Below are 26,813 nucleotides of genomic sequence, written 5' to 3'. Positions count from 1 at the left end.
GGGGGGCCATGGAGGTTGGGTTGTTACGGGGCATAGATTTACACACTCACTGTCGGTGCAATAGTCATATTGTAGCGTCCGGCCGTGATGCGTAATACCAGCATAATGCGTAACCCCCCTCCTCCGCCAGCGTCTCCCAGACCCTCATGATACCGTAATTTATCAAAAAAAAAGAAAGCCCTGTACTCCGGTCTCCTGTTCTGGTCTGGCTGCCGGTTTGAGTAAATAAAATGTTGTGAATACACCTCTTTGAGCAGTTTCTAAACTGCTAGGTTCTCAACGACCCGACCCGGTCCGATCCAGGTGTTGAAGCCTGGACCTGATGCAGCCGGACTCGCAAGCAGTCTCTCGGCTGGACCACGGCAAAAATAAAAAAATAAAAGAAGCCCGTGGTCCGACCTGACCCAATTTTTTTAATCAGAATTTTAATAATAGAAAACATCATTTGTGAATTTGAGATCTCTAAAATATTAGTAGGCTAATGTTACTTTTACCATGCATTTAGATTTTCTGTAGGTAAATTAATCATCATGGATCAAGCAGAAAATCAGCCTTTGTAAAAGCCGAAGTAACAGTTTATGAGCACTCAGGTCTGTGGCGCATCAGTCTGCAGCAGCTACTTTTCACCTCTTTTCTTGTCATTCATGTTTTAATAATAGGAACAATGCTTAAGGTCAACGCCTGCTAAGACAGACGTTTGGACTTTATGTAGCTAAATAACTTTGTCTCAGTCCGTGACTGTGCTCGCTTCATATAGACAGCTGTTATAGACCACTCGGGCCAGCTGTGGTTACAATGTTTCAATTTTGTTGTTTTCGCGCATTTCTTCTTTTTCTCACAAGTTATGGTTTTTACTGGAAAAACGAGCCAGTTAGAAATGAATGAAGGAAAAGAAAAAATAATATCCAGGAGACTTTGTCCCGTCCTCAGGACGTGCGCGAGGGAGGATCAGCTGGTGGCTCAGGTCTAGTGATGTCATGGCTGTCAGCTGCACATCTGTCAGCAGGTCCGCTCAACCACTCCACACACACTTCACAAACTTTAGGAATAAGCTAGATGTTGATTCTGTAAACAGACAGTGACATGCTGGAAATAAGCAGACACCATACTCGCCCTCGTTAATATTGATTATTGAATTACGTAACGTCATAAATCTCTCGCCGCTGTAGTCCGGTTCATCACCTGTCTCTGTGGGTGTGTAGGCTATCTCCAGGTGAAACAACTGTAACAACTGTAAATCACCTGGTATTGATAATAACTAAAGGCATTTATCACCAAAGCTGAACTAGGCTATTAACACGTCAGGTTAATTAATCTTTTCCTCGCATTTTTTCAAAGTAAACTTCCCTTCGCTCACCGGCAGAGCAGAAGTTGCACTTTCTGAGATGGTGCACTAGGTCCACAGTGTTTGTGGATGAAGCCTACAGGATGAGAAGGTGACGAAGGTGAAGGTGATAATAAGCGGAGGGAGGACGACGGAAGCTAGAGAAGCTCCGTTCAGCTGTGCATTCACGTGAGCACCATATAGCCGGAGAGACTTGAATTGGGACTATTTACTGGGCTGCACTACAGGCAGAGTAGCATTAGATTTGATTTAAAATGAAAGATTCTTCTATGTTTTACTGTTTTATTTCATTTGATGTGGGTGGGACCGGGGGAATTATTGAAACCGGGATAGCGGCCTATGGTGATCAGCGACCGGCAGAGCAGGGCAGGGGCGTAAAGTGGGGGGGCCAATGGCCCCTTGGCCCCCCCCATTCCGGCGCCCTTGATCTACAGGACAGTGAACTGAGAAAAATCTTAAGTAGGTCATCAACCTCATCAAAATGTAATACTGGGAAATAGATAGGGACACTAGAAGGAAAGGAAATACAGTACAGATGATGAAAGAAATGAACAAACATCCAGACGCTCAATCAAATATGCAAGTTGGCTTAAGGAGGAACCTTATGTTTAAATATGAGCGCTTAAGGAAGCCTGGGAATATCTGAGCAGAGTGGGTTGGAGATGAAGAATGGGGCTAAAAGGCAGGAAAAAGGAGAGGCAACGGACATACAGAATAGCAAGACAGAATTATTCCTAACCAGCAGCCCCTGGAAATGCCAATTAGAGAAAATGAAAACAACGCAGGCTAATGATGGATAGGTCCTGTGCTCACTCGCAAATAATTGAAAGCATTACTTCTTCAGTTACTATCAGAAACTCAAGAAGAACTGTCTCAGCTCACATACTTTATTACAAAGTCAGGAATATGAGTTAGAATATGAAACAGGTTATTCAGTATTCAGTTACTCTGATGAAGATGGGCTAAATCAGAAGTGGCTGCCACCAGCTGTCAGTTAGATATCCCTCCTTACCGTTCCTTTCTCTTTGGTTTCTGCTACTCTATTCTGCTTATACCGTACACAGTCATAACTACTTTCCATCCTGTTCTTTTTACGATTTCTTCGTTTTTTTGCACTGGTTTTTCCTTGTCAATTTAATTGCTATTCTTCGCTACAACTGTCAGGTGAAAAAGTTGTATCTCAAGAGCCTTCTTTCTAGAGGAATCACGATGCGAGTTTAGTGAAGCTCACTGAGAAGCTTTGAGTCTATCAGATAAAGTTAAAACTAGACAAAAAAAAACAACAAAATTGAAGCTTTGAGGTTTTCAAAAACGCACCCACACCGCCCTACACGCTCTTTAGTGACAAGTCAAATGAGCATTTCAAACCACTCTCATGCAAAACTCCTACTTCAGTTCACTGACATCCTCTCCCCTGCTTCTCGAGTGGAAGTGTACGCTACCTGTTCCTCTGACACATGACAACTCCCCTTCCTCCCATCAGCCTGCCAGCTGAATTTGACAGGCTCTTTAAAGGCCTCTGTGAGTTGTGTTTTGTTCATTAACAATCCATTTCTCAAAAAGAAATATGCATAATCTAAAAAGAATGTGGAGCAAAGCTGTATCCCTTGCAGCCTCTTCTCTGAGGAACATATTTTCTCTTGTTGAGGAGTCAGATACACTGAGTATGACTTAATGCGTGCTGCTCTCACCTATTAACTATTCCTGACACTACAAATGAGGATTCAACAATTAAAGAAATAAATGATCAACAATTGCAATATGACCAAGTACAACATCTAAATCTGTCATTTATTTTTTATAAAGAAGGAACTAAAATAAAATAGCAATGGCTGAAATGGTAAAATATGACAATGTGTCACTCAGTGTGAACAACACAAGGATCATGAAACTCTGCCTCTTTACATGTCGTGCTGGGACATGTCAAAATGTCTTATATGAAAAAGACCTAATGCTTTTGCTGCATCTTGTCCAGTATATATACGTCAGGTGCTGCACACAGCTTTGTCTCCATGACAGAGTGACAGCTGAGCTGTGGCTGGTCATGCACTTACATGACAGGTGAGTCCCCACGGCTCAGTCCTGTCGGATTATAGCAATCACACACAGCAACAACAAACTGAGTTAAAAATACAGATGATCTATTGTCCATGGAAATTATCTCTATTTTTCATCTTATTCATTATTTAAAGATGGACTGTAAGCCGCAAACATCATTATTAATAAATCTGTACTATTACTACAGAAAACCATTCAGAAGACACAGAAGATGTCATTTCATATACTCGTCCTCAGGCTAATTTGGAGCGTGTAACTGAACCTGTCTGGCATGCAGGTGTAATTATTGGATTTGCAACCAGCAGGCGTATTTTGTTTCATAAACATGAACAACATTGTGTAAAGCCGGGACTTCAATCACTGTTCTTTGGGGCAATTTATGGAGGTGACAATGAGCAAAACAATTGAAAGCATATTTAGTACGCCAACAGTTCAGCCCCATTTAAACATCAGAAAATCATCTGCATACCAAACAAACATCATTATGCAAAAGTGATTAAATATTATAGTGCCTGCAGTAGCTGAAACTTTTTTTTTGCCATTTCACTGCATGCACTCCACTTTAATTCCAAATTATGAACCATACACCTCCAGATCACAATTTCCTTTTTATGGCTCCTCTGAAACTCAACCAATTCTCCTGTAATTTGGATCCTGCATTCAGTGCTTTACTCTCATCAATATGCTGGTGTTTCGGCAACCGGGACCTGAGAACCATGACCAAGAGCAACCGTTTAGTAATTCAGAGTGTTTCTCATTCACAATCTGCAAGGTGGCAATGGAGTGTGGTGCATCAGCCTAAGCCTGTCAGGCACAGAGGTGTCATAAGCATTAGCTTTACCTCCGGCAGATGGGTTGTTATGAAAATAAAAGGGTGTGAGGAAAAACACCTAGGAAATTTTCCCACAATGTGAAATGTGTAAATCAAACTGCTATCAGTCTGCACAAACTGGAAGTACCTACTGTGAATGGTAATTATTTTTCTTATACGCAGCGAAATGTTACAACAGTTCATTTCCAGAAATCTTTCAGCAACCTCTCGGCAGCCAATACAGAGTGGCCATCAAATTTCATTAGCGCCTCGTCTTCTGTGTTTACAAGTGGCCTGATTGGTTCATACTGGCATGGTGGCAGCAGGGCTCTAAATACTGTGGGCAGGAATGCCAATGACCTGCCTGGAACTAATGGTCCATGCTGTAATGAAACTGGGAAGATACTGACTGATTACCTGCACGCCTCCCACTGCTCCCATTTCAGACACACCAATTTCAGTTTGTCTCCCTTCATTAGTTCTTGGCCCTGACCAGGCATCATGAATAAGGCTGTTACATACAGTCGCAGGTGTGGAGCATTCAACAGTCTGCTTGTTACAATAATTTTAGCTTTGGAGCGAATGACATGTGAAAAAGATGTACTCTATTCGAGTGTAGTTGTATAGTATCTGCGTTAGTGTATCTGTTACAACCATATACGGTATTATGAAAAAGTAGGCCCCTTCACTTTTTCACACGGGATTCATTTTTTCCCCTCATCAATCTAACCTCAACAACCCATACTGACATTTTTAGGAATTTATTAAAAACCCAAGAAATGAAATTTCACCTTCACATAGATATTTAGACGCTTCCCTCAGTACTCAGTGAGGCACTTTAGGTAGTGATTACAGCCTCAAGTCTTCTGGGTGTGACACGCTAAGCACTGCACACCTGGTTTTGGAGGATTTTCTGCCATGCAGATTCTCTCTGGATGGAGACCACTGATGGATGACTATATTGAGATCTCTCCAGAGAAGGTCCATTGAGTTCAAGTGAGTAGTCTGGCTGGGTCACTCAAGGACATTCACAGAGTTGTCCTGAAGCCTTTCCTGAATGGCTCTGGCTGTATGCTTTGGGTCACTGTTGGTTATTAAAGTGAACCTTCCCCCCAGTCTGAGGTCCTGAGCCTTTTAGACCAGGCTTTCATTAAAGATAGCCTTGTGAGTTGCCCTGTGCAGCCTCCCCTCAACCTGAAGACCTACCCTCAGACCTGTTCCTGCCTCTATGAAGCACCACTACATATTTCACTTTCTCCTTTTAGATAAATTTGCAGTGTCTAAAAGTGTCTAAAATCTTATTTTCACATTGTCATAATACTAAGTGTAAACTGATGAGGGAAATGATAATATAAATTATTTTAACATGTGGCTGCAAAAAAGAGTCCATTGCAAGTGTGAAAATGATAAATGTTAGCAAATGATAACAATGTCTGCCTTGAAATATAAGTATAAAAAGAGGCAGGCAACTATTAACACACAAGGATGCTATGAAAAGGGGAAAAGTATGAGAAAAAAGTGAAAATTAATATAAAAACATGCATTTAAAAAAAAACTATTACTGTATAAGTAAAAGGACAAACAATTTAGGATATGCCACAGAGCAACCACAAGTTTTCAAACTACAGCCGACTCCTTATAAGTAAACAACAGCAATATAACAAAGTAGACTACTATTTCTTTAAAGGCACAGGGAAGAAAATGATATGGGATCAACGCCCAGAATATTCCCTGAAGCATCCAGCACAAAAACTGTAGGTCGATGTCCTGCCAGAGGAAGGTGGAGGGCAGTTAGCTACTTAAAGTTAATTGTCAAAGAGAGAGCTAATAAGGTGCTAATGCTAACTCACCATGTGTGTGTACTCAGCATATTCTGGAGATCTGCACTGCACTGAGGACAATAAACCTTTGCAGATAAGTATTGAAATGGAGCGATTAAAGCCGGGAGGTTCATTAGGAAATTTGACTTAAGGTTTGTGTGAGCTAGAACATTCAGAGAACTACAGTGTCAGCAGCATCACACAGATTCAAGTGCTGACATAACAGCAATAACAAAAAACAAATCTGGCTTTGCTCCTGATTTCTTTTAGCTTCTCCCCTCTAGGTTGCTTGCCTTGTACTACTCATCCCCTCTGCTCTCCTCTCCCTGACTCCATCTCTCTGGAGTCCAGTCTGTATCCCATTTCCCATACAGGTCCCACAGTGCTCTGCCTCCCCTCCTCGTCAACATCTGTTCCCTATCCTCGCCTTGTGCCAGGGGCAACTACCCGCCAAGACACCCATACCATCGGTTCCAGCTCTGTCGCTGCCTGCCAAGCAGCTGATCAAAGGGGACAGCTGTCGATTGGATCGGCATGCCAGCCAGTGTTGCTGCATGAATGAGAAACAGGCAGAGGAAGGGTGGAAAAAAATAAACATCGAGCCCGATCGCCACCGCCGTGCCATCCAGAAAAACGGTTTGCTTGCTTGTGGACAGCTGAAGCCATACGCCCAAAGCCTGGAGGAATCATGGTAGTCTGTTTTTACCCTCAGCAAAGAGAATAATTAGCAGATCACAGATGGTGATGCTCAGAGGGGTATCGGGACAAGAGGACAAGGGAACTGAATGATTGGATATTGTTTGGTATCCTGTAAAAAGACTCATACACACACACACGAGAGAACCTGAAGCACAGTTTAACTCTGCGTGAAGAGCAGAGTACAGGTTTGGTTTGCCAATGAAGCCACATATACTGACAAGCAGGTACCAGGGGCAAATGTGGAACAGTGGGATCCCTGGATGATTCAAGGTGTTAAAAGTGACAGAGAATAGACAGATTAAAGACATTCATTACATCAGACCTTTTGACAAGCTCTTCAAGTGGCCCCCACGTTTTATGGTTGCGTCCCCCATGGCTAATTGCTTAGTTACGTACCTTTTGCATGCTTGCATAGGTCTAGTCTTCTACACCTTGCAGCAAAATCTGTGTTGTTTGAAGTTCGGGTGATGAAAGAAACTGCTGTCTTTCCAACCAGTTGGGTTCTTCTACATAAAATTAAATTAAATTAAATTAGTAGCAGCGACTGACATTTTGGCCTCAACATGCATGACTCTTTTCAGAAAAGCATTGAACCAAAAGAGCAAACACAACACAAAATACTTGCTGTATTTTGCTTTCAATAAATGTATCAAATAAAAATAATTAGTTCAAATCAGTCACAGCTGAGCAGTTACCTGACACCAGTATGTAACCATTGCACCATTTGGCTAACTTTGTTTTGTTTTAATGATGAAACTGGGAATTAACAATAGACTGAAGAGACTGAATGCAATGTGTGTAAGGAATACAGTTAACGTTATAGCCACTGGGCTGCAGCCATGTCAGCACAAAGGAAAGCCAACATGCTCATAGTGACAATGCCAACAAGCCAGTGCTTCAAGAAGAGCATGACCAAGGTGAACATGTTTTGGTGCTAAACACACATGATGCTGAGGTTAAGGGGAATATCAGTAGATTTACACGTTTTAGTCAATTATATCCAGTAAAGTTACTAAGCTTCATCTTCTGGACACCATTAATAACTGTATAAAGTGTAAAACCCCACGTAATTATGTTTTAATCCTGTATCCAAATGTTAATTGTTAAAAAAATCAGAATATTTTTACGTCTAAAATGTATGTATTTTCTCCTTCTACAAAATATTTTCGGAGGTTTGATGACGGCTCCAGGTTCCATGGATGTATTATTCTTATAATAGATCCAACATCTTCCATCGTCTCAGTCCAAAACTGTTTTCATCGTCCTCTCCCCGCTTCACCCCCGCCAGTCTCATCACCAAGGTCCACCATGTATGTGAATGTGAGGGAGAGGAATCCTCCATACAAACAAACAAACAAACAAAAAGCCAGGAGAGGTATGTGGAAGTGCATTGCACTCTGAGAGCTGTTTCGGGATGTTGTCAATGACAATATTCAAGTGTAAAAAATCCACCCAGCAGCAGGCCCAACTACAGGCCGAGTGTTTTTGGAGGACACGAGCCTCCTCCACTGCAGCACCTTTGAAGAAGAGGACGACGGACGCCACCTAGCTAGTGGTTGGCTTCGCTCTTCAGTTAGCATGTTAAGAAAACAGCCTGTCTTCTTTAACATTAAACACAATAACACAACACAACACCAGACCGCACGAGGACACATTGAAAATAAACTTTTTGTAGTGGTATTGTGAAACCTTGCGCAAACTTACCTTTTCTTTTTCTTTTTCTAAAGAGACTTTCCGCTGATTGGAGGACGGCGTTCAACCACGGTCCAAAATAAACCGGATTTCAAGTCCGTGTGTTAAGTATTCACCATTAAAAGCCATCCAAACTGTGAAGAAACTTCTTAAACTGCGTTTAAATAGGGAGAAATGTATATCTAGCAGGTGTAGGACACAGTAAAACAACTAAATCTAATTAAAAGGAGGAGACGTTTGTAAATCCAAGATGGCGGACTATCCTAGGTCACGCTCAGGTCACGCTGTGCTCGCTGCGCTCCCCGCGCTCCCCAACGGTCGGACAATGTATTACACTTACAGCAATACGACACGGTCTCATAATATAAACGTAATAAGGTACTTTACTATAATTGACTATAATTAAGGAACAAGCACAGTTTATGCTGCCTTATACAGTCTTGAAATAAATAACTCATTGATGCAATTTTTTTTCTTTGAAGTATTATTATTTACCCATTTCTGTGTCGTCGTCCGCTCCTCAAACTCCTATGTATATTTAATTTCATATTTCCATTTTTATTGGGAGCTCTGTAACAAAAGAATTGTTCCTTGGGGATCAATAATGTAATCCTGATTCTTATTTTTATTGAAATCATTTTAAAACAGTGTTTATTAAACCTATGTTTATTTTGGATATTGGATCATTTTGCTGTTGAATTGCTTTACAGAGTCAGGTATTTGCTGTCTTGCTGTCTGATTAAGACTGAGGACATCTAGCGGGATGCTGCTGAGTAGTGTCCCCAAGGTTCAGTTTCCCAACAAGTCAGCAAACATTTATCAGTTCCAACCAGTTCCTTGGGGGCAGTGTGCTGTAGCTAAGTGTGACTTTTGACCGCCATTTGGATGGGCAGGAATATTCTCCAAAAATTGTTTCTATAGTCTATGATTATTAAAATATCCTCTATATGCATTGTGTTTTTGTTGCATTGCTTTATGCTAATCTTTACTCAGTCTAGCAAACAGACTGCACTTCACTGGAGCTTGACAGTCTAATAATGTGCTAAGTCACATAGAGCTGCCTCTGAGCAGGATTAAAATACTTTGGAAAGATTGCTGATAACACAGTCTTGTTTTGACCAAGTTTCACATGAGAACACAGGATTGTTAAGTAATTAAACCAAATCCGCCATCACATTTAGCCTAATTGTCTCATTAATATTAATAACAAAAACAATACACTACTTTTTGGGATGGGACCCAGTAAGGAATAAGAAGCACCTCTCCCTTGGGTATGCTAGTTTGTTACTTACAAAACTTCTTTGCCTTTTTACAAACAAGCTGATTCTTGCAGCGGATTACAGAGGTTGGAGTAGTAAACTAATTAAAGCACCTCAGGGAGCCCAGAGGATGTGAGCACACTGTCTATAAGGAGTTGGAATAGGTACAGTAGCCCCAGATCCAATTAGGGTGCACTAACGCTTGGCTACCATTGCATTATTGAAGTGTGTTATGGAGCGACTGGACCATGCATGATAGGGAATTCTATTAAGAGAAACCGTATCTAGCATGGAGAAGTCGTCTCCTTGAATTACTGTGTGTTGAATTTGCACAGGTGCCACAACAAAAGATGATTGAAACGGATCTGGGGACTAATATGTCAGCTATCGCTTTTCTAATGAACCGTTGTAGAGAGGAAAAGTTTCAAAATGATGATGACATTTTGTGATGAAGAGAGAATGAAAGAGAGTAGTGTAGGATTAGGGAGGAGCAGTCAGGTTTGATTTATAACCACCAACAGGCGAAAGGACAGCCAAGCAAGACCCAGGTAAATGTCTCTAATGGAACATCACACAATCTTTAAGAATAATTAATGAATGTGGCTACAAGTGAGTAACACTGCTGAAATTAAAAAAGTTTGTTTTAAGGTGTTTGGAGGGCTGGAGTAAAGAGTGAAAAGGCTAATTGCCTTTCATCATTCATTTGGAGTTCAGCACATCCCATCATGTTCATCGCAAACATGTAATAATGACGTAACCTCACACCATGTGATCAATTCCTTGATAAATAGCAAAGCTAAGGTCCTGGCTGGATGACACTGAGGAATTGGCAATAATGAGTTCTATACAGCTCAAACCAGGAGTGGGTGTATGCGATGGCTTTAAATTCAGGGAGCAAGTCCTGCATGTGAAACATTTAAAAGTAGTGGGATGAATTTCTAATCAGCGGGTCCCTTAAGTGATTCAAATATATCACCTTTAAATATTTACAGGGTTGATCAACCATAACAGTCCTAACAAGGCAATAAACAGAGCAGGCAGTAAGTAAAAAAAAAAAAGACAGCCAAGGGGAAAAGCGTACTTGTTATAAAAATTTTATTTAGAATAAAACAACATAGCCATATTACACGTAGTGTGGTCAATCTATTTTACATACCTCAGGAGAAGCGACACAGTTCTGCCATGGTACGGTTCATCATGATTGTAATCATTAAAATTATCACCAACATTGTCATCAGTCTACAGTCAGAGGAGGTTATAGTAGTGTTGTTCAGTCTCACAAGTTTTACAGGATAGCATATAGCACAACAACACAACGCAGTGAGGGACCAGTGCTAGAAGGCCAGTGGAAAAACCAACAACAGATAAAGTAATACTCTTCGTCACGGGTGGCCAGCTTCAGCAGGCCACACACCCATTGTGGTACAGTAATAATAACTTCTTTTTTTTTACTTGGTATCTCCTCGTTGCAGTGTACACAAATACAGTAAGCTAAAGCTTCGAATGCTAAACCAGGTTGTTCATGTTCTGTAAATGATCACAACTGTTTTAAACAAGTTTACGAACCACAAAAACAAAACTGTGTCTATGAGTCTGAGGTAGCAAGGCAATCATGGCTTTCCTCTGATTTCTGAACATATATCTTTTAAAAAATCTATTCTACATAATGATGGCAGGCCTCTTACAAACCCAGATTCAGAACAACTTTAGATTTAAATCTGTATTTTCCAAAACGTCTCTCTTTATACACAGTCCCACTTTAATTCATCTACTCTCGTCTTCCACTTGTGGAATGACTAACTGTATAGGCACAGAAGGGGTAAACTTTACATTAACAAATCGCAGTCGACACAAAGTCTGCCGGCATATTCAATGCTTTAAAGGGGAACTTGACATCAAGCATGCTACAAGATAGATCCTCCAAACAAAACATACGCCTGTGACTGTCCATGTCTTCAAAACGATCCTTTCAGCCACTGAATGTTATTACTCAAGAAATGTGCGTGCTCCCAGATACTGAGGATAATCTGTGGCTACTTCCATTGACAAAAGCAACTGGGGGCTGGAGGGTTCAAAGCAGTGGAATGACAAACAGGAAATTAACAGTTTGATTCCCAGTGAAGGCAGAACTTAACAAAAACAAAACATAAATCCCAAACCACCCTCTGAAAATCAAAAAGCATGTATAACTATACAAAGCCCCGTGTCCATATACTCATCTGCATATCTAAACAAATCACTGACAAATGTTGAACCAAGTTCAGGTACAATCTACAGTTCATAAAATGTACAGTTTGCATAGTACAAGACAAGGTGGCAAAAGTAGTTAAGTTGTCCGGTCCTGTGCGTCTTTGGGATTGAGGGTCTAGGGGTTTGTTTGTTTGTTTGGGAATGGTCCTGTCTCTTCCAACACACACACACACACACACACGCCATCCTGTGTGGTGACTGTTCTCACATCACCTGTAAAACAGACAGCACAAACAGGAAATAATCAAATTGGATCACATGACAAAAGTAAAACAAATTCAAGAATAAGGTACAGTGTGGTTGGGTTTAAGTGGACACAGTGAGAGTATTTCAAGGTGCAGCAGGTGAACCTGCCTCATTTCTCTTCATCAAGACATCACTGTGTGGAAACATCACAAGTTCAAATAAAGTAATCGGGTTTGAAAGCTGGTAAATGGACTGCAGTCCCTCAAGCCAGTTACAGTCCATTAGGAGCTCGGTGTGGAGGAAAGAGAGGAGGCGGGCGCGGATGATGCAGGAAAGATTTTACAAAACATAGCTGTCTTCTTAGAAATGGAATTAGGTACTTGAACCTATTCACCCATGCCTTTGTGTGAAAATCAGCAGAGAGTGTACTGTGAACAGCATTTGCCAAGGACGGAGCGAAAAGGGAAAGATGAAAAGGCTGACTTAAATACCAGCAAAAGAAGACTGTGGTTCGCTTCATTTCCTGCATGTACTGGATTCAAACTACATATTATGGGTGTTATACAGTATCAGTATCAACCTGATCCCACATTAAATTCAAAGGTGTAAAATGTAAAAGCGATAAGTCAAAGCGCAGTGGTCTTCAAAGAAGAGAGTCGGGAAGAAAGTACACAAGGGAAATTATATGTAACAGCCACCACGCATGGATTCATAGCAAACAGGAAGTTTGGTTGGCGTGTGTGACGAGTACAGCAGCTTAAAAAGTCACAGTGAGAGAGGGGGAGCAGAGCGAGCAGAGCAGCTCCAGGGTGTGGTAAATAATTACAGGGGGGAAGAGGTCAGTGACAACGGTTTTCACAACAACTCTGTCCCAAAATGCACCTTGGCCTCGGACCAGGGGAGTGAGAGGAGCCGCTAATGGCGCTCCCTGGAGATCCATTAGCTGTCTCTTTCTCACAGGCCACCAAAATGTGGAGGGATGAGGCAGGTGAAGGCAACAGAGGAGAGGACTTCTGTGGCAGAAGCTGTAATTACTTCTAAAGTGTTGCTCTCTCCAACTTCTCACGGCTTTATAAATGACTTAAAATACTGACCCCGAAAAACTGACACACAACGGAGCAGACACAAAGGAAAACAGGAGCTTCTGCAGAGGCTGCAAATACGCAGTCCGATTCAAAAAATATCTAAAAGTGGTGAAGTGCTGCTGCGTCTTACCTGTGGTCTTGAGGAGAGGCTTGAGGCTGTGGGAGAAAAAACAAAGAGACAATTGAGTCATTTAACACTTGAACTCCCCAGTTCTCAGTTTTATAAGTCTACATTAAATTATCAGCCTCTGGGTCCCTCCCACATATTCATGCACACACACTCTGCTCTGTGCTGCTCGGCCCCCGGTGCCTCGGAGCTGTGCAGTAACCAAATGCTAATAGCTCTTGCTGGTGCGTCTGGCAGATTAGAATGGATTTTTAACTAAAGCCCTCATAGGAGTTTCAACTCTAAAAAATTCGAAGGCAATCTTAAGCCAGCGAGCTCTCACTCACTTTTTGAAGATTTTTATTTATTTTTGTATTTGATTATAGCCTCCAGAGGTGGGTATTCTTTCAGAGTCTGTTATAAAGAGTAATGAGGGTCTAAGGTTTTTCCTGATCAAATCAAATGCTAAATTGAAATGATATTTTAAAAGAAAAAGAAAAACCCTCAAGGATGTTGTTTAAAATCTATGTTTGACAAAGCATTTCATTGGATTCAAAACCACAGTCATACAGTAATGCAGAGCAGCCAGCCCACACCACACAGCACAAGCTATACACCACTCTGCACCCAGACACAGGACAAGACCTTTTGAATTCATGACTACAGATGAGTGCACAGCTGCGCAAGTTACCATTATTTATACATGGCACTTCACTTCACAGCACACACACAAACAAACAAAGCTGACGTAATAATGACAAAAAAGCGCAAAAAAGATGCAGAGCAGTTGTGTGCGAGACAGTCACACAGGAGGGGGAGGACAGGGATTGAAAATAGTGGGAGGAAGTGAAGACAACAATCAAAAGATGGAGGATGAACCGCGCTTAAATTATAAATCATGTTGATAGTATCAGGAAAATACCAGTTTCTCTCCATTCTGATTCAATGTCATTTATTTCTGCCACGTTGTACTGCTACAGCGATAATGCTGAGACAACAGCAACAAAGATTAAATCCTAAAACAGCCGTTCTGTTGGGCTGAGACAATTAGTGAAACTACTGTAGCTGATCAACAGAAAATTCATTAGCAACAACTCTGATAACTGCTTAATCGCCTCAGCGACATTCACTCTAAAGTGTCAAACATTTTCCATTTCCAGCTTTTCAGTTGTGATGATTCGCTGCTTCTTTTCGTGACATATGGTTGTAAACTAAACATCTTCTGTTTCTGTTAGTCAGGATAAAAAAGATGCCACTTTGTATTTTTGAAAGATGTGGTGAAAAAACTGTGAGCTTGTGATCTATTTTTGTCTTTTATAGACCAAAAAACGTGTAGATGAATCCCTTTACTATTTTTGTATTATGGTCGATTATATAATTTTTCACAAAAGAAACTCAAATACAAACTGGCCTTGCTCACACTCATGATTTTTTCCCTGCGAGGGATGAGCCATGAAGAGTTATACAGTATGGCATGCACTATTTTTCTGCTGACCAGCGACCTTGTGGCAAAACACAAACCTGCCCTCAGAAAGGCTGGGGAGACACGGTGGGGGGAAGAAGAAGAGGAAGAGGAGGAGGAGGAGGAGGAGCGGGAAACTTACGACTGCATGCAGGGAAGGAGTTGTTAATCTGCTCCATTACATCTGCCAGGTCAGAGCTGCTGTTGTGGGAGTCCAGCAGCTCATCTGAACAGACACACACACACAAATATGCAAAGAGAGGCTGAATTTTAGTTGCCACACAGACACGGTTCAACATCACAGTGAGCAACGCTTTTCCATTAGCAGAGTAACAGTGTGAGTAACGCTCAAACTTTCATTGTACCTGATGTATAAGTGTTGAAAAATGTATCTTCTGCCATAGTGATTGAAGTCAAGGGGACAGGCCTTCATATATCTAGATCAGTGGTAGCTTGAGTATACAAGTCTTTTTAAATGTCTCACCTGAGTTTTCGCTAAGTGGCCCTCGATCTTGCGCGGCAGGAGAGGACACTCCGTTTACCCTTGAGTCCACATCCGGCTGACAGGGTGAGAGACAGAGAGGGAGCATGACAGAGAGAGAGAGAGGGGGAGGGAAAAAGATGGAGAGGGAAGAAAACAAAAAAAGAAAACTCCATCATTATAACACAATTATTCTGCTTGGCTGCCGCTTGACAACTTCAAAATTAGCCGTGCTTCACTGCGGCAGGCGGAGACCAGGGAATACCAGAGGGCGGCACAATGAGGCTGTCGTCATGTGTACAAAAACATTTCTCATAAACAATAATAAACACGCTGCAGTGCGCGTCACATTCAAAAGGACATTTTCATAGATTTTTTGAGTGTTTCAGCTAATTGAGCCGAGGGATTTTAGGGAGTGTGACAGTGGAGAGAAAAATCCTGTAGCGCCATCATGACAGATTAAAATGAAGGTCGTGATGTGCAGCCAAGAGACACAAATACACAACCGCAAATATTCCTTTGTCTATGATAATCTATGCTGCACACTGTGTAATGAAATATGTAAGTTTCTGCCTGGATACAGAAGACATATATTTGTCTCGTCTTTCTCTCCACAGGTTTCTGCCCTCACACCTGTGGCTGAGCCTCTCATTTGAAAATCCATCTCTCCCGGGGCCGATGTGTCTGACATCAATGCAGCCGGCACAGTAGCAGGGAGTGAATACAGATGACCTACAATAATCTAAATAAAAAAAACAAAAAAAAACATTGTTGATATTCAGGATGCTTTTTGACAGGGTCTTGCCTGTAATACATTGCATCACTGTTCCTCTTGTTCGAAATGCTGTCCCCTGTTGTCTGTGCAATGTCCCTGCTCTGCAGCCCCTTCTTGATATCAGCCACTGAGCTTATAGTGACTTAGAGGACTCAGTGAATGTTTTCACCATCACTAAAAAAGACTGTTTCAGGCAAAAGAGAGATTTTTAGATGTGTACATACAGTAGAGATTCTAATCACATTTTTCTATTATTGAGATAAATAAGCACAATAAATTAATATCTCAAATTCAAGTCACTGTTAAGGGTCTAAATAAACCAATTTGTTCGAACACTTTGTCACTTAAACTCGACTTAATCAATTTGAAATGAGGATTTTTGTAGCTAAAACACCATGGTCAGCTGATCGGTTGGTCTGTAGCTCTGATGCACAGAATCACATACTTGAGTTCCAGTGACATTTACAGCAGAATACCACATCCTCCCTCCTCCCCCTTTAGCTTTTCAGCTGAAAGAAACCAAATCAATGTTTCCTCACTCCCCTCCCGCGTCACCCCTCTTCTTCTTCATCTCCTGGTGCCCCCGGCGCTAGTAAAGGCTAACACGTTGGAAACGTCTCTAGAGCACAGCCAGTGTCTTGAGGCTCGTCTGAGAATAGCTCGGGTCAGGGCTTTTGGTCAGCCTTCAGGAGTGTGAATTTAAAGCGTGCCATCAAGTCTGCTGGGTTTATTATTCTGCAGCTTGGCGGTAATGCTGCTGTTGATGGAAAGACATGTTGACATATCGTCAGGAGGACGCCGGGGACTCAAATGTCACCCAACAGAAGTTCTTATTTAGCGTGGGGATGTTTTGTGGGGATGCAGATAGTCGTGCATGCCATTATGTTTGCACTTTTTGTCTTTCAGTATTAGCATCAGAATCACATTACGTCAAGATGTGGTGGCACTGATGCAGAAACGCTTCAACCAGCAATATGGAACAGATAATGTACAAAGGGAGGCATTATTTTATATACAGAGACACGGTGACAGCTTATTGTAATCTAACACCAACAGACTTGTACTGTTATCTAACCCTAACACTAACTTACTCTGTGATTGTATTTCATATGTGTGTTTGTGTGTGTAACAGTTGCTAGTTACTTTCCAGATTAAAACTGCATATATAAATAATAAATAGCACCTATGATTTATCTATTATACATTTACACGTATATTAATCTGCACTGACAGGATAAAAAGAAATTAAATTTATTGAAGTTGAGCCAGCTAGTGCTTAAATGTTAATAAATCAGTCGTAATAGTACTGTAAAATTTACGACAGTATAATACCGACAGGGAACATTATGTTGCCTAATGAGCACTCTCATTTTTCAAGATTCAATATGTTTACTTACAAAGAAGCACTTCTAATTGTACTTATGTAACTATCCAAAATATTGAATTACATACTGTTTGTACAAATAAGTATGTGTACAGTTATCTGCGGTTTAAAAATAGAGCAGCAGTATCTCCAAGCTGGGTGAACCAAAAACCTTTTTCTTCACCCCCCACCTCTGTCAAAAATGTTGATCTTCATCCATTAAAAATCTGCAGAGTCACATCAGCAGGCTTCCTTGGGCCATATTTGTTGTGAGTTATTACTGTGCCTTCAGCTCCACAGCTTCCAGAGAGCCAATACCTGCCCCTGTGTTTGCTCAGTCTGATTTGTCAGGATTGCTGTTTGTTTGGCTTGAGGGTTGTGCATTTCTCACTTGGCACAAACAGTCCAACCTCAATGAGCAATTAGGCTGCGCATAAACAAATCTGGAAGTTATTGATAGAGGGACGGGAGACGGCTGCAGGACTCCTGCATGGAATGGTAATGATTTGATTAGGATCTAATCTGACCGTTGATGAGAAGGTGTTATTGTTCAAAGGCACAAAACAGTAAAGATAAAAAACTGATGGGCTGGCACGTCTCGCCTATGGACTTGTGTGGTTGTTGAGGTGAGGATTAATACGTGCTCCAGTACGTATTAACGTCAATGATTTATTTGAATGACTGCGAATGATTCCTTTCAATTAACTGGAGGCCTGTGTGAGTGTTTCGCTTTTAAAATTAGGCTTTTTTTTAATTTTTTTTTTACTTATTCTATGAATTGCACTGAAACGGCTCTGCCAGCTGCTGTGTGCGACTGCGAGTCTGTGAACTGTGATTACTGCCCTGCTGCTCCTCAACAACACGCCTAATGAACTGAAAGAAAAGGCAAAAATAAATGGCAGACATAAACTTACAAAGTCACAGTTGTATAAGTGCTGTGCTAAAAGGCTGCAAAATGGTAGTTCGACAAGAAAACAATAATTAATTTTTCACTTATGTATCCAAAAGTGCAAGTGGATGTGAATCACCCGTAAAAACCCTGCAACAAAGACGGGTTATATTACGTTAGCTTGTCATTATGCAATAACGTTCAGTTTCCCTTTTTGCTGCTAATTTGCAGCTGCATTGTTGTTTTGTCTCGTCTCAACTTGTGACTGTTTGTGTTGATACTGCTTTTGACAGATATTGGTGCAACTTTGAAACTATCTAGCCAAAGTGCGCTTACTTTAGTTGTTACTCACTTACGAAGACCTCCTTTTAAAGCAGACAAATGCCACTAACCAGCCTTTATATCATGGTATTACAATTATGCCACTTGAGGTCTTAAGTCCTTATTCATGTTCTTCTCAGTCTCTTGAGCAACAACACGACATACATTTTTTTTTCTGCAAATGGCCTCTTCACCGCAGCAGTTCCAACCAGCCCACTTTGCAGTTGTCAAAGAGAAATGCACAACACCAAGAAACAACCCCGAGTGCTTCCTTTTTCTATCTGAGGAATGACTATTTTGACAACACACGAGTCTATGTATATCTATCTGTGCCCCCTCTCCGCAACAACCTGTGGCTTCTCAGAGATAAAACCGTCCAACAAATCAATGTTATGTCACCTGGTGCAGTAGCTGTCGGAGGCGGTGGAGCTGAGACTCCAGCTGTTTGTTGTGTTCCTCCAGGATGTGCATCCGGGCCTCCAGGCGGCCTTTGTGTTGTCGTAGCAGCTTGGCTTCGGCTAGGAGATCGGCCTCGTCTGGGTGGCCGGACTGGCCCTCGGACTCCCAGGAGCTTCCAGCAGGGGCCCCCCGCTGGCCATGCTGCTCCTTCAGCTGCTCGTACTCCCTCTGCAGGGTCCTGGGTAATAAGGAGTGGTAGCATAACACATATGTGTCACAGGTATGCATATACACCACATACTGTATGTGATCATTTTGTTTTATTTTTATACAAAGATGTATGCACTGTATATTTTTGTTTACATTCAGCTCATTAGATACATTTTTTATTAATTTAATTAATATATTTATATCATATTTTGCATACTTGTTAAGTAGAAGGACTTTGTAGTCATTTGTAACATTAGTTTGACAGTGTTAGATTCCTAGGAGCCTGGGCATAATGCAACCACTCGCCCCTGATGGGATTCCTCTTTCATGTTCTCTTTCCTATGATTAAATAATAATTACAAATATGTGATTCAGTGTTGTTGTCGTTATTTTGTTTGTTTGTTTATTTTTTACAATTCCTGAAGGACCCTCAAACAGAGCTTTCAAATGCTTCCTCCTCAAAACAGCTCCAACAGTGGGGTGCCACAAAAAAAAACACCCCTCTCATGTTTACCTCTTCTTTCTCAGTGAAATCCCATTTGAAGTGGATACACAAACACAAAGGGACCCCTCGCCAAACCCCCACCCCCACCACCCCCCACCCACCCACTCTCCCAGTGCAGAACCATAAGCTGCAGTGCTTTACTTAAGTTGGCATTTATGAGCCTGGCAGTGAAGCTCGCTCTCTCTCTCTCTCCCCCTCGCTCTCCCGGAGCGCCTGTGTATGTGGATAATCAGTGTTAAATCACTCCAGTCGAGCCACTGGCTGTGCAAAAGCATCTCTGCAACAATGGATCGTCGTACAGTGACTCTGTCTCTAAGCCATGTCCATTTACTAATCAAACCGGGGAAAGAACCTGGTTTCCGAGACGGGAAGTGTGACAGAATGTGCAAAAATACTCAGATAAGACCAGGAAACTGTGAAGTAAACAGTAAAAGTGATGATGAAAGGAAAACCAGAGCATTTCCACGTTTCCGTACAGCAGAAATGAGTTCAGTAATCTCAGTGTTAATAATCTCCTCTTGATCTTGAAGGTTGTCCAAACATAACTTCTTTCCCCTGTCTCCTAAGCCTCAGCCCAGCTCAGTCTGATGCCCTACCTCTGCTCCTCCTCCAGACGAGCGATGATCCGCTCCAGCTCGCCTCGCTCCTCCCTCTCCACAGCCTGGAGGATCTGAGCAGGACTCTGAGGCTGGCTGCACGGGGAGCCCTCCCCTCCCAGCGTCTGACAGTACTGCAGGATCAGGGCATGCTCGTCGTCCCTGTGGGAAAGAAATCAAGAGTTATGTGAGCGCTGAGGACCCAGTCGTCTTTGTCCCTGTTGCATCACTTCGCTTCCTAGGCTTATTTCAGCACTTATTTCTTGTAAAATAGATGAACCGATGCCACAGTAGGGTTTCCATTGTCATCTTTTGCATCAACCAGGTTCACAGCACATCAAAAAGCATAAGATTATAGCAAATGCACATGTGAAAAAAGAAGACAGCAACACAAACAAAAACAGCAGCTTCCAAGCTTGTAATCTAAACAAAGACTGCGCGAGCTGCCACGATATGGAAGATCTTCAGCTATTGTAGGTCTGTGACGTTATAAGCTCCACAATCCCTGGTGGAACATAGATGTGTCAGTCTTTACCATCTGATAACTGGAATAAGAGGAAGGCGGTGTGATGGTGGAAGGAGCAGACAGATGGAAAGATGTGGAGGGAGGAGGTGTGGTGTCTGCTCTTGTGTTTCTGTTCATGTGTGTCTGCCTGTCTCTTTATGTGTTATCTAAGTTATCTGAAGGAGGCTAGCAAGTCATGCAAAATCCCCGCTGTCACCGTCATTCTTAAACACAACCAGAGCCTTGAAGACTAAATCCTGAAAACCTTACACATGGGAAAAAAACAAAAAACAAACAAAAAAACAGGATGGCAGGTTATTTAAAAAGTCCCTTCCACTTCTAAAGTGACTGCCAGTTCCACACCCAGCCTGACAGCTTGAAATAGACTTGGGTGAGACAGTTTAGTGGCATGGTAGCTCCACATGTGACTTTCTATCCAATACTAATTCTATTTTGACATTTTTCATGAATCCGGCCAGTTGAAATGCCCGCCTATGCTCAGACTGTCATTCAGCATTTATATGCTGCGATTATGCAGCATTAACACAAATATATCTGTATCAACATGAAGCCAAAAACCTGGTGATGAATGTACTGTCTGCTATTGCTTCAGATACTAAAAGTAGAGGCAATATATTTTTATTACATAGAAATATTGAATAGGTTGCTGAGATCTGGGAGCACGGCAACATCAAAAATACTGCTTATGACTCATCATTACAGAAAACAACTGTGCGTGTTATGGTAAAATAAAATGAGCTGTTTCAGTGATAATTTTACCATTTGATTAGGTAGATTAACTTCCCTTATGTCACATAAAAGCAGACAAAACATGATCAAGAATAAGCACTTATTTGTATTTTTTTAAGCTACAAGTTTTTGATATAAGTGTACTTTAAGCGCCTTTTAAAATACATCGACTTGCTATAAAGTTCACTCACTCTTATCTGGGCGAGACCATAACTGAGTGCATAATCCTTAGTTATAATGAGTGAGTTAATCAAATACGCTCCGGAGAGCAGTTTGACAAACTGGAACGTGAAGTTTAACATAAGACACCCTTGAACTGCACCATGGGAGACAATCAATGAGTATTCAGCAAATATTCAGAATGTCATTATCAGCACACACATAATAAGAGTCATTACGAATAGGAAGCTTTTTCTCAGCGTTGACAGTAATTATACTATTTTGTGACCAAGGACTGGGGGGAGCGTAGAGCTAATGAAAAGGTACAGAGAAAGAGGATTTCACCTCTTCACGTTAAAGGAACAATATGCCAAGCCATGTGTGTTGAAGAGGAAAGGGATTTTTAGTTCATTCTGGGATTTGAAGCACAAGTTTGAGTATTTTCTTTCTTTTAAGAGTGGGATTTACGTCAAATGTGCATTTAGGATTAAATTTTTCGTTTTCCTTTTTTTTTGCAAATAGGAAAGACACCATTGATATAAAAAAAAACATATAAAATCACCTTTGAAAGAAGTTTTGGACCTCTCCGAACTCTCCATTAAAAACAAAAAACATTTAAAAAGGAACTGAGTCCGGTCGCTTTTCCTCTGTTTTGCTAACCCTCGTCCTGGCCATGTGCATTTGTTTACAATGAAGCCAGCGAGAAATCAATCAATAGGGTGGTAGATAACGTTATACAGTATCATAAAGGATGTTACAACGTGTATATTTGTGTAGTTTAATCTGTCATAAGCAAGAGATTATGGGATACGGGGCGCGTTTGTGTCGCAGTGCACGGAGAAGAGAGCTGGCACACCGGGGGGCGGCCTCTATCTTGCAAAGTTGTTTTTTAGCCAAGAGACGCAATAAGTGACTCGCACTTGGAAGGCAGAGAGCCTCCATTCTCCCTCTGAACAAGTTAAGTCATTTATTAAACCATCACAATTACTCCAAAGCTGTTTAATTAAGATAAAAAATGAAGCATAGTTAAGATACAAATCCTGCAGAGTTCCTCTTTAACTTCTTCTTCTTCTTCTTTTTTTTTTTAAATCTCCTTTAACCAGTAGCTCTCACACACACATATACTGTAGTTCCTTCCAAGAGTTTTTTTTTTCACCCAGTCATAACTTATGTATAGCTTTATTATTACAGAACTCTAACTTTTCTAGTTTTTCTTAAAACTCTTTCATATCTTAAGCTACAGTTTAAGCACAGATGAATGTAGTTATTCATCAATCTCTCTTGAACGTGGAGACTGAAGCCACACTGGGACTGCTGAGCTGCTGATAAATGACATAAAGAAGGCTGGCAGAGACAGGAAGCTGGATGTCACACTGCCACTGTACTGACAGGGATGATGAAGAAAGGCTTAGCTGCTTTAAAGAACGTTAGGTTTGGGAAAAGGTGGCAGTATTGCATGCTGGGGCCAGGGGATTAAGGAGGTAGAGGGGGGGAGGGGGGTCCTCCACAGTGAGTGACCAATTAGGCAGGTCCCTGGCAAGAGGATGCTGCAGAGGACATTATGGCTGGCAGGCAGGAGAGCCCACAGGACAGTGGGGAGGGGATCATTACATGTGAAAATGGGGACTACAGGGGGTCGAGCTGGCTGGCTAATACTGGAATACTGGGACAAAGAGGAAGTACAGTGAAAGGACTGGAGGCTAAGAGAGTGTGGTGGTGGAAGATGAAGGGACAGGGAGAAGAAAGGGATGATAGAGGAAGAGAGCATCCGTGTGGAAGAGGAATTAAATGTGAATAATGGCGATGAATGGAGAGGCTATTAGCTGTGATGCATTGTGAGGACGAGTGTTGTGTTTGGTGAGGGTGAGCGGAGGACACAGCTCAGGGAACTTTTTACAGTCTTTACACAACAACAATAGTCTCCGGGCGCTAATATATCGCAAAGCAAGCGGCGCCTCTCACACTGCATATCAATGTAGACTGAGCTTGGAGAGGAAGAGTGAGAGATAAAGAAAGAGAAACAAGGAAATTGGCAATACGGGAGAAAAAGAAGGGAGAGGATGAAAGGAGGGCAGAAGCTACTTCTATTCCCCTCTTGTGGGATGTTAAAACCTCTCTTTCTATGAGACTCCCATATTTGGTGATTGATCATTGTGAGGTGTCTTGTTTACAACACAGGGCTTCAAAAAATAGTATTTCTGTGTTTACCTCTGTGCTTAGTGTTTAATCTGAGGTTGCCTGGGCTAAAAGATAAAACATGATTAGACTACAGCTAAAAATGATGAAAGGAGGAGAAGAGAAAGGGAGAGGGCGGGAGGGGTTGATGAAAGGGAGGTTTCGAAAGAAAAGGGGCTGGAGAAATTAAAGGGGACAGGAATAAAGGACAAAATATGAAAGACAACAAAAAGGGACAGCACTGGGGGAAAGACTGGAAAGCGAGAGATAACCGGACAAAAAAAGAGTGAAAAGAAGGATGAGGGGAGTCTCGGTCCTCGGCTGATGACAACATTGTGCTGGAGGTCAGAGAAAACAGGCATCACGACTTCCTTATTAAGGATTCCCTTTTAGATAAGGGAGGACAAAAATGACGTAAGCAGACACACACACACTCACACACTTTATCTCCGGGGCTCGCTCGCTCTTTCTCTCTCTCTCTCTCTCACACACACACACTAATTATTGATATCACTGCACAGCTGGCAGCGAGTCCACATCAGTGTTTGCAGGCTTTGAAAGATGAGGAAATACAAGCCAAAAGTCAAACATGCATGTAATTGGCTAACGCAACCATCCATGTTACACTATGTGACCAGACGCTGCCAAGGAAGACACCTTCTACTGTCCCGGCCATCACACACTGGGGCGATCATTTGTGTGTCTGTGTGTCCTCACAAACACCCAGATGGAGCAGGGTGATAGACAAAAGAGGCTTGTGTGGAATCAGCTGTAGGCGGGAAAGAATAAATCTCACGAAAAGAGAGGAAAGACAATCAAACACTCCAAACCAAAGGCATTAAAAAAATAGGAAGAGGAAGGCGAGTTATTTCTTAGCTGAGAAGTCTGACAGTGCAACGTACAGCTTCATCCTTTCAACAGAGATATGGCTGGGGGGTGGTGTTTTACTGTAGCCGTATCTACAAAGCACAATAACTCTTTTTTTTTTTTTTTTTTTTTTTACAAAGTTACTTTTTCCTTAAAAGTCGGCCTTAATGAACACATTGGAGTGTAAAACCAGAGCTACTGGCTGATTATGGCCTTTTAAGAACAGCCAGTTCTAATTTTAAATCTAATGCAAATTAATTATTTTTTTTAAATGTCATCACATTTATGATAAAACACTGCTAAGAGATCTATATTAACCATACTCTAAAACTATTATAGGAGAATAAGTTGGCTGTACTGACAACACTAAAAAAAAATCATCACAAAGATCTCAACATTATTTAGCTCTTTGTTCAAATTAAGAGCCAGAGTGTGGATAATCAATTCTAATAAGTTAATTATCCTGCACAAAAAGAGCAATAACATAATTATCCTGCACAAAAAGAGCAATAACAATCTAAAACAGCAGACAAATTGGACGTAGTTCACTTCCTTTCCAATTAGTACTGTTAAGAGCACAATAAAAAAAGTTTATATCATTTTACAGACTGCAGAGCTCCCCATGGAGAGCTTGGTTATTCATTTTAAATGACCTAATAATCAGATATGGGTATTGTGTTGCAGAAAAAGGACATTGTATGCATTTTTAAAGCCTGCTGTACACACATAGGTGCCATACTGGGCTTTATCCTTTATGACTACAAAGCCATTCTTGTCAAAGATGTTCTGGAGAAATATTCTTGTCCTAGTTATCTTTTATGATTGGCATTTAAATTTCCCTTTTCTGGAGGGACTGTGCTCTTTTCATCTTCACAGCTACAGTACATTGTGTAGCTGTTGTTGTTTTGCAGACGAGTGGTGTACTGTACAAGACTTAGAGAAATGACACTGATGTGGACGTGAGAGAAAGCGGGAGAACTATGATTACTGTATGCTCTAAATGCGCCCTAGTCGGTTGTTTTTTCTCCTCTGCCGCTAAAACCATTAGCCTTCATCAAACCCTCATCTTCCTCACCTCATTAGTGCTATAGAGACTTCAGTGTACCAGAGTCAGCGCTGCTTCAGAGCCGGCAAAGATAATGGCTTCTTCTCTTAAATAAGCCCGAGTACAAAGCACAAAAGCGAGAGGGAAGGAGGAGTGGGGATAATGTGTTTGTCCCGCATTACGAAAGCTTTGAGAGGAAAATAAATCCACATCTGATTCCACCTTCCCTCTGCTCACCAAAAACTTTTTGTCTTTCTATTCTTCTGTCCTCCTATTGATCAGCTGAACACAGAGAGAGAGAGCGCAGACCTGTTCCTTCTGGGAGTCTTTGAATTGAACACCTTCCGCCTCTAAAGCTAAGAGGCGAGGTGAGAAGAAGGTGTGGTGTGGGAGCAGTGGTCCACATGATGCACACGCATCAGCAAGGGAGGCAACCTACAACCGCATGAAGCTCCACTTCATCTTCAGAGCAGACTCTCGGAGGTTTAACCATCGTCCCCTGCGCCTTTCCACCATTGTGTTGTCAATATTCCTTTTTAATGAATTTCCTTTTTAAAGGCCGCAAAACTTCCTTTCTTTTAAGGAGGCATACAGGGAATCTTTTTGCTCTCCTTCTCTCTTTTGTGGTACTCTCTTTGTGCTACTGGAAACTGATGTTAAGATAAAAATAAATAAATAAATAAATACATAAATAAATAAATAAATAAATAAATAAATCATCCACACCCTCTCTGTATCTGTTACATTCTAATTCACAAATTAATTTCACACATGCATACACACGTGGATAATGTTCAAATCTATTAAGATGATCTATGATCTGGGAAATCTTGAGATCAGGACAAGAACATGTGTGTCACGTGTGTGTGCCTGCCTGCCTGTGTGTGTGTGTGTGTGCTCTCAGAGGGTATTTGAGCCTCTAGAGCTCATTCCCCTGATCAGGATCTGAGCTAAGAAAAAGAAACTGATGCTCTCCTCAGCCTGAATGGTCTGTGCAAGA

At 41.5% G+C, this 26,813-nt stretch overlaps 1 protein-coding gene across 4 annotated transcripts in view; it reads right to left on the bottom strand.

Moving 5' to 3' along the window:
- Positions 1 to 10,770: 10,770 nt before the first annotated feature.
- utrn (utrophin) overlaps positions 10,771 to 26,813 on the bottom strand; it is a 173,565-nt gene continuing 157,522 nt past the window's right edge. For all 4 annotated transcript variants that reach the window (XM_084001333.1, XM_084001335.1, XM_084001334.1 and 1 more), the window contains 6 exons: positions 20,313 to 20,474; positions 19,002 to 19,239; positions 15,258 to 15,333; positions 14,916 to 14,999; positions 13,336 to 13,361; positions 10,771 to 12,147 (listed from right to left, as the gene is read on the bottom strand). In XM_084001333.1, the coding sequence (XP_083857459.1) occupies positions 12,139 to 12,147; positions 13,336 to 13,361; positions 14,916 to 14,999; positions 15,258 to 15,333; positions 19,002 to 19,239; positions 20,313 to 20,474 (595 nt within the window). In that variant the 3' untranslated portion in view covers positions 10,771 to 12,138. The remainder of the gene's footprint in view (positions 12,148 to 13,335; positions 13,362 to 14,915; positions 15,000 to 15,257; positions 15,334 to 19,001; positions 19,240 to 20,312; positions 20,475 to 26,813) is intronic.

Source organism: Trachurus trachurus (genome assembly GCF_905171665.1).
Source record: "Trachurus trachurus genome assembly, chromosome: 24".
Classification (NCBI taxonomy): domain Eukaryota; kingdom Metazoa; phylum Chordata; class Actinopteri; order Carangiformes; family Carangidae; genus Trachurus; species Trachurus trachurus.
The sequence above is the reverse complement of the archived record's forward strand: the minus strand, read 5'-3'. Positions and strand labels throughout refer to the sequence as shown.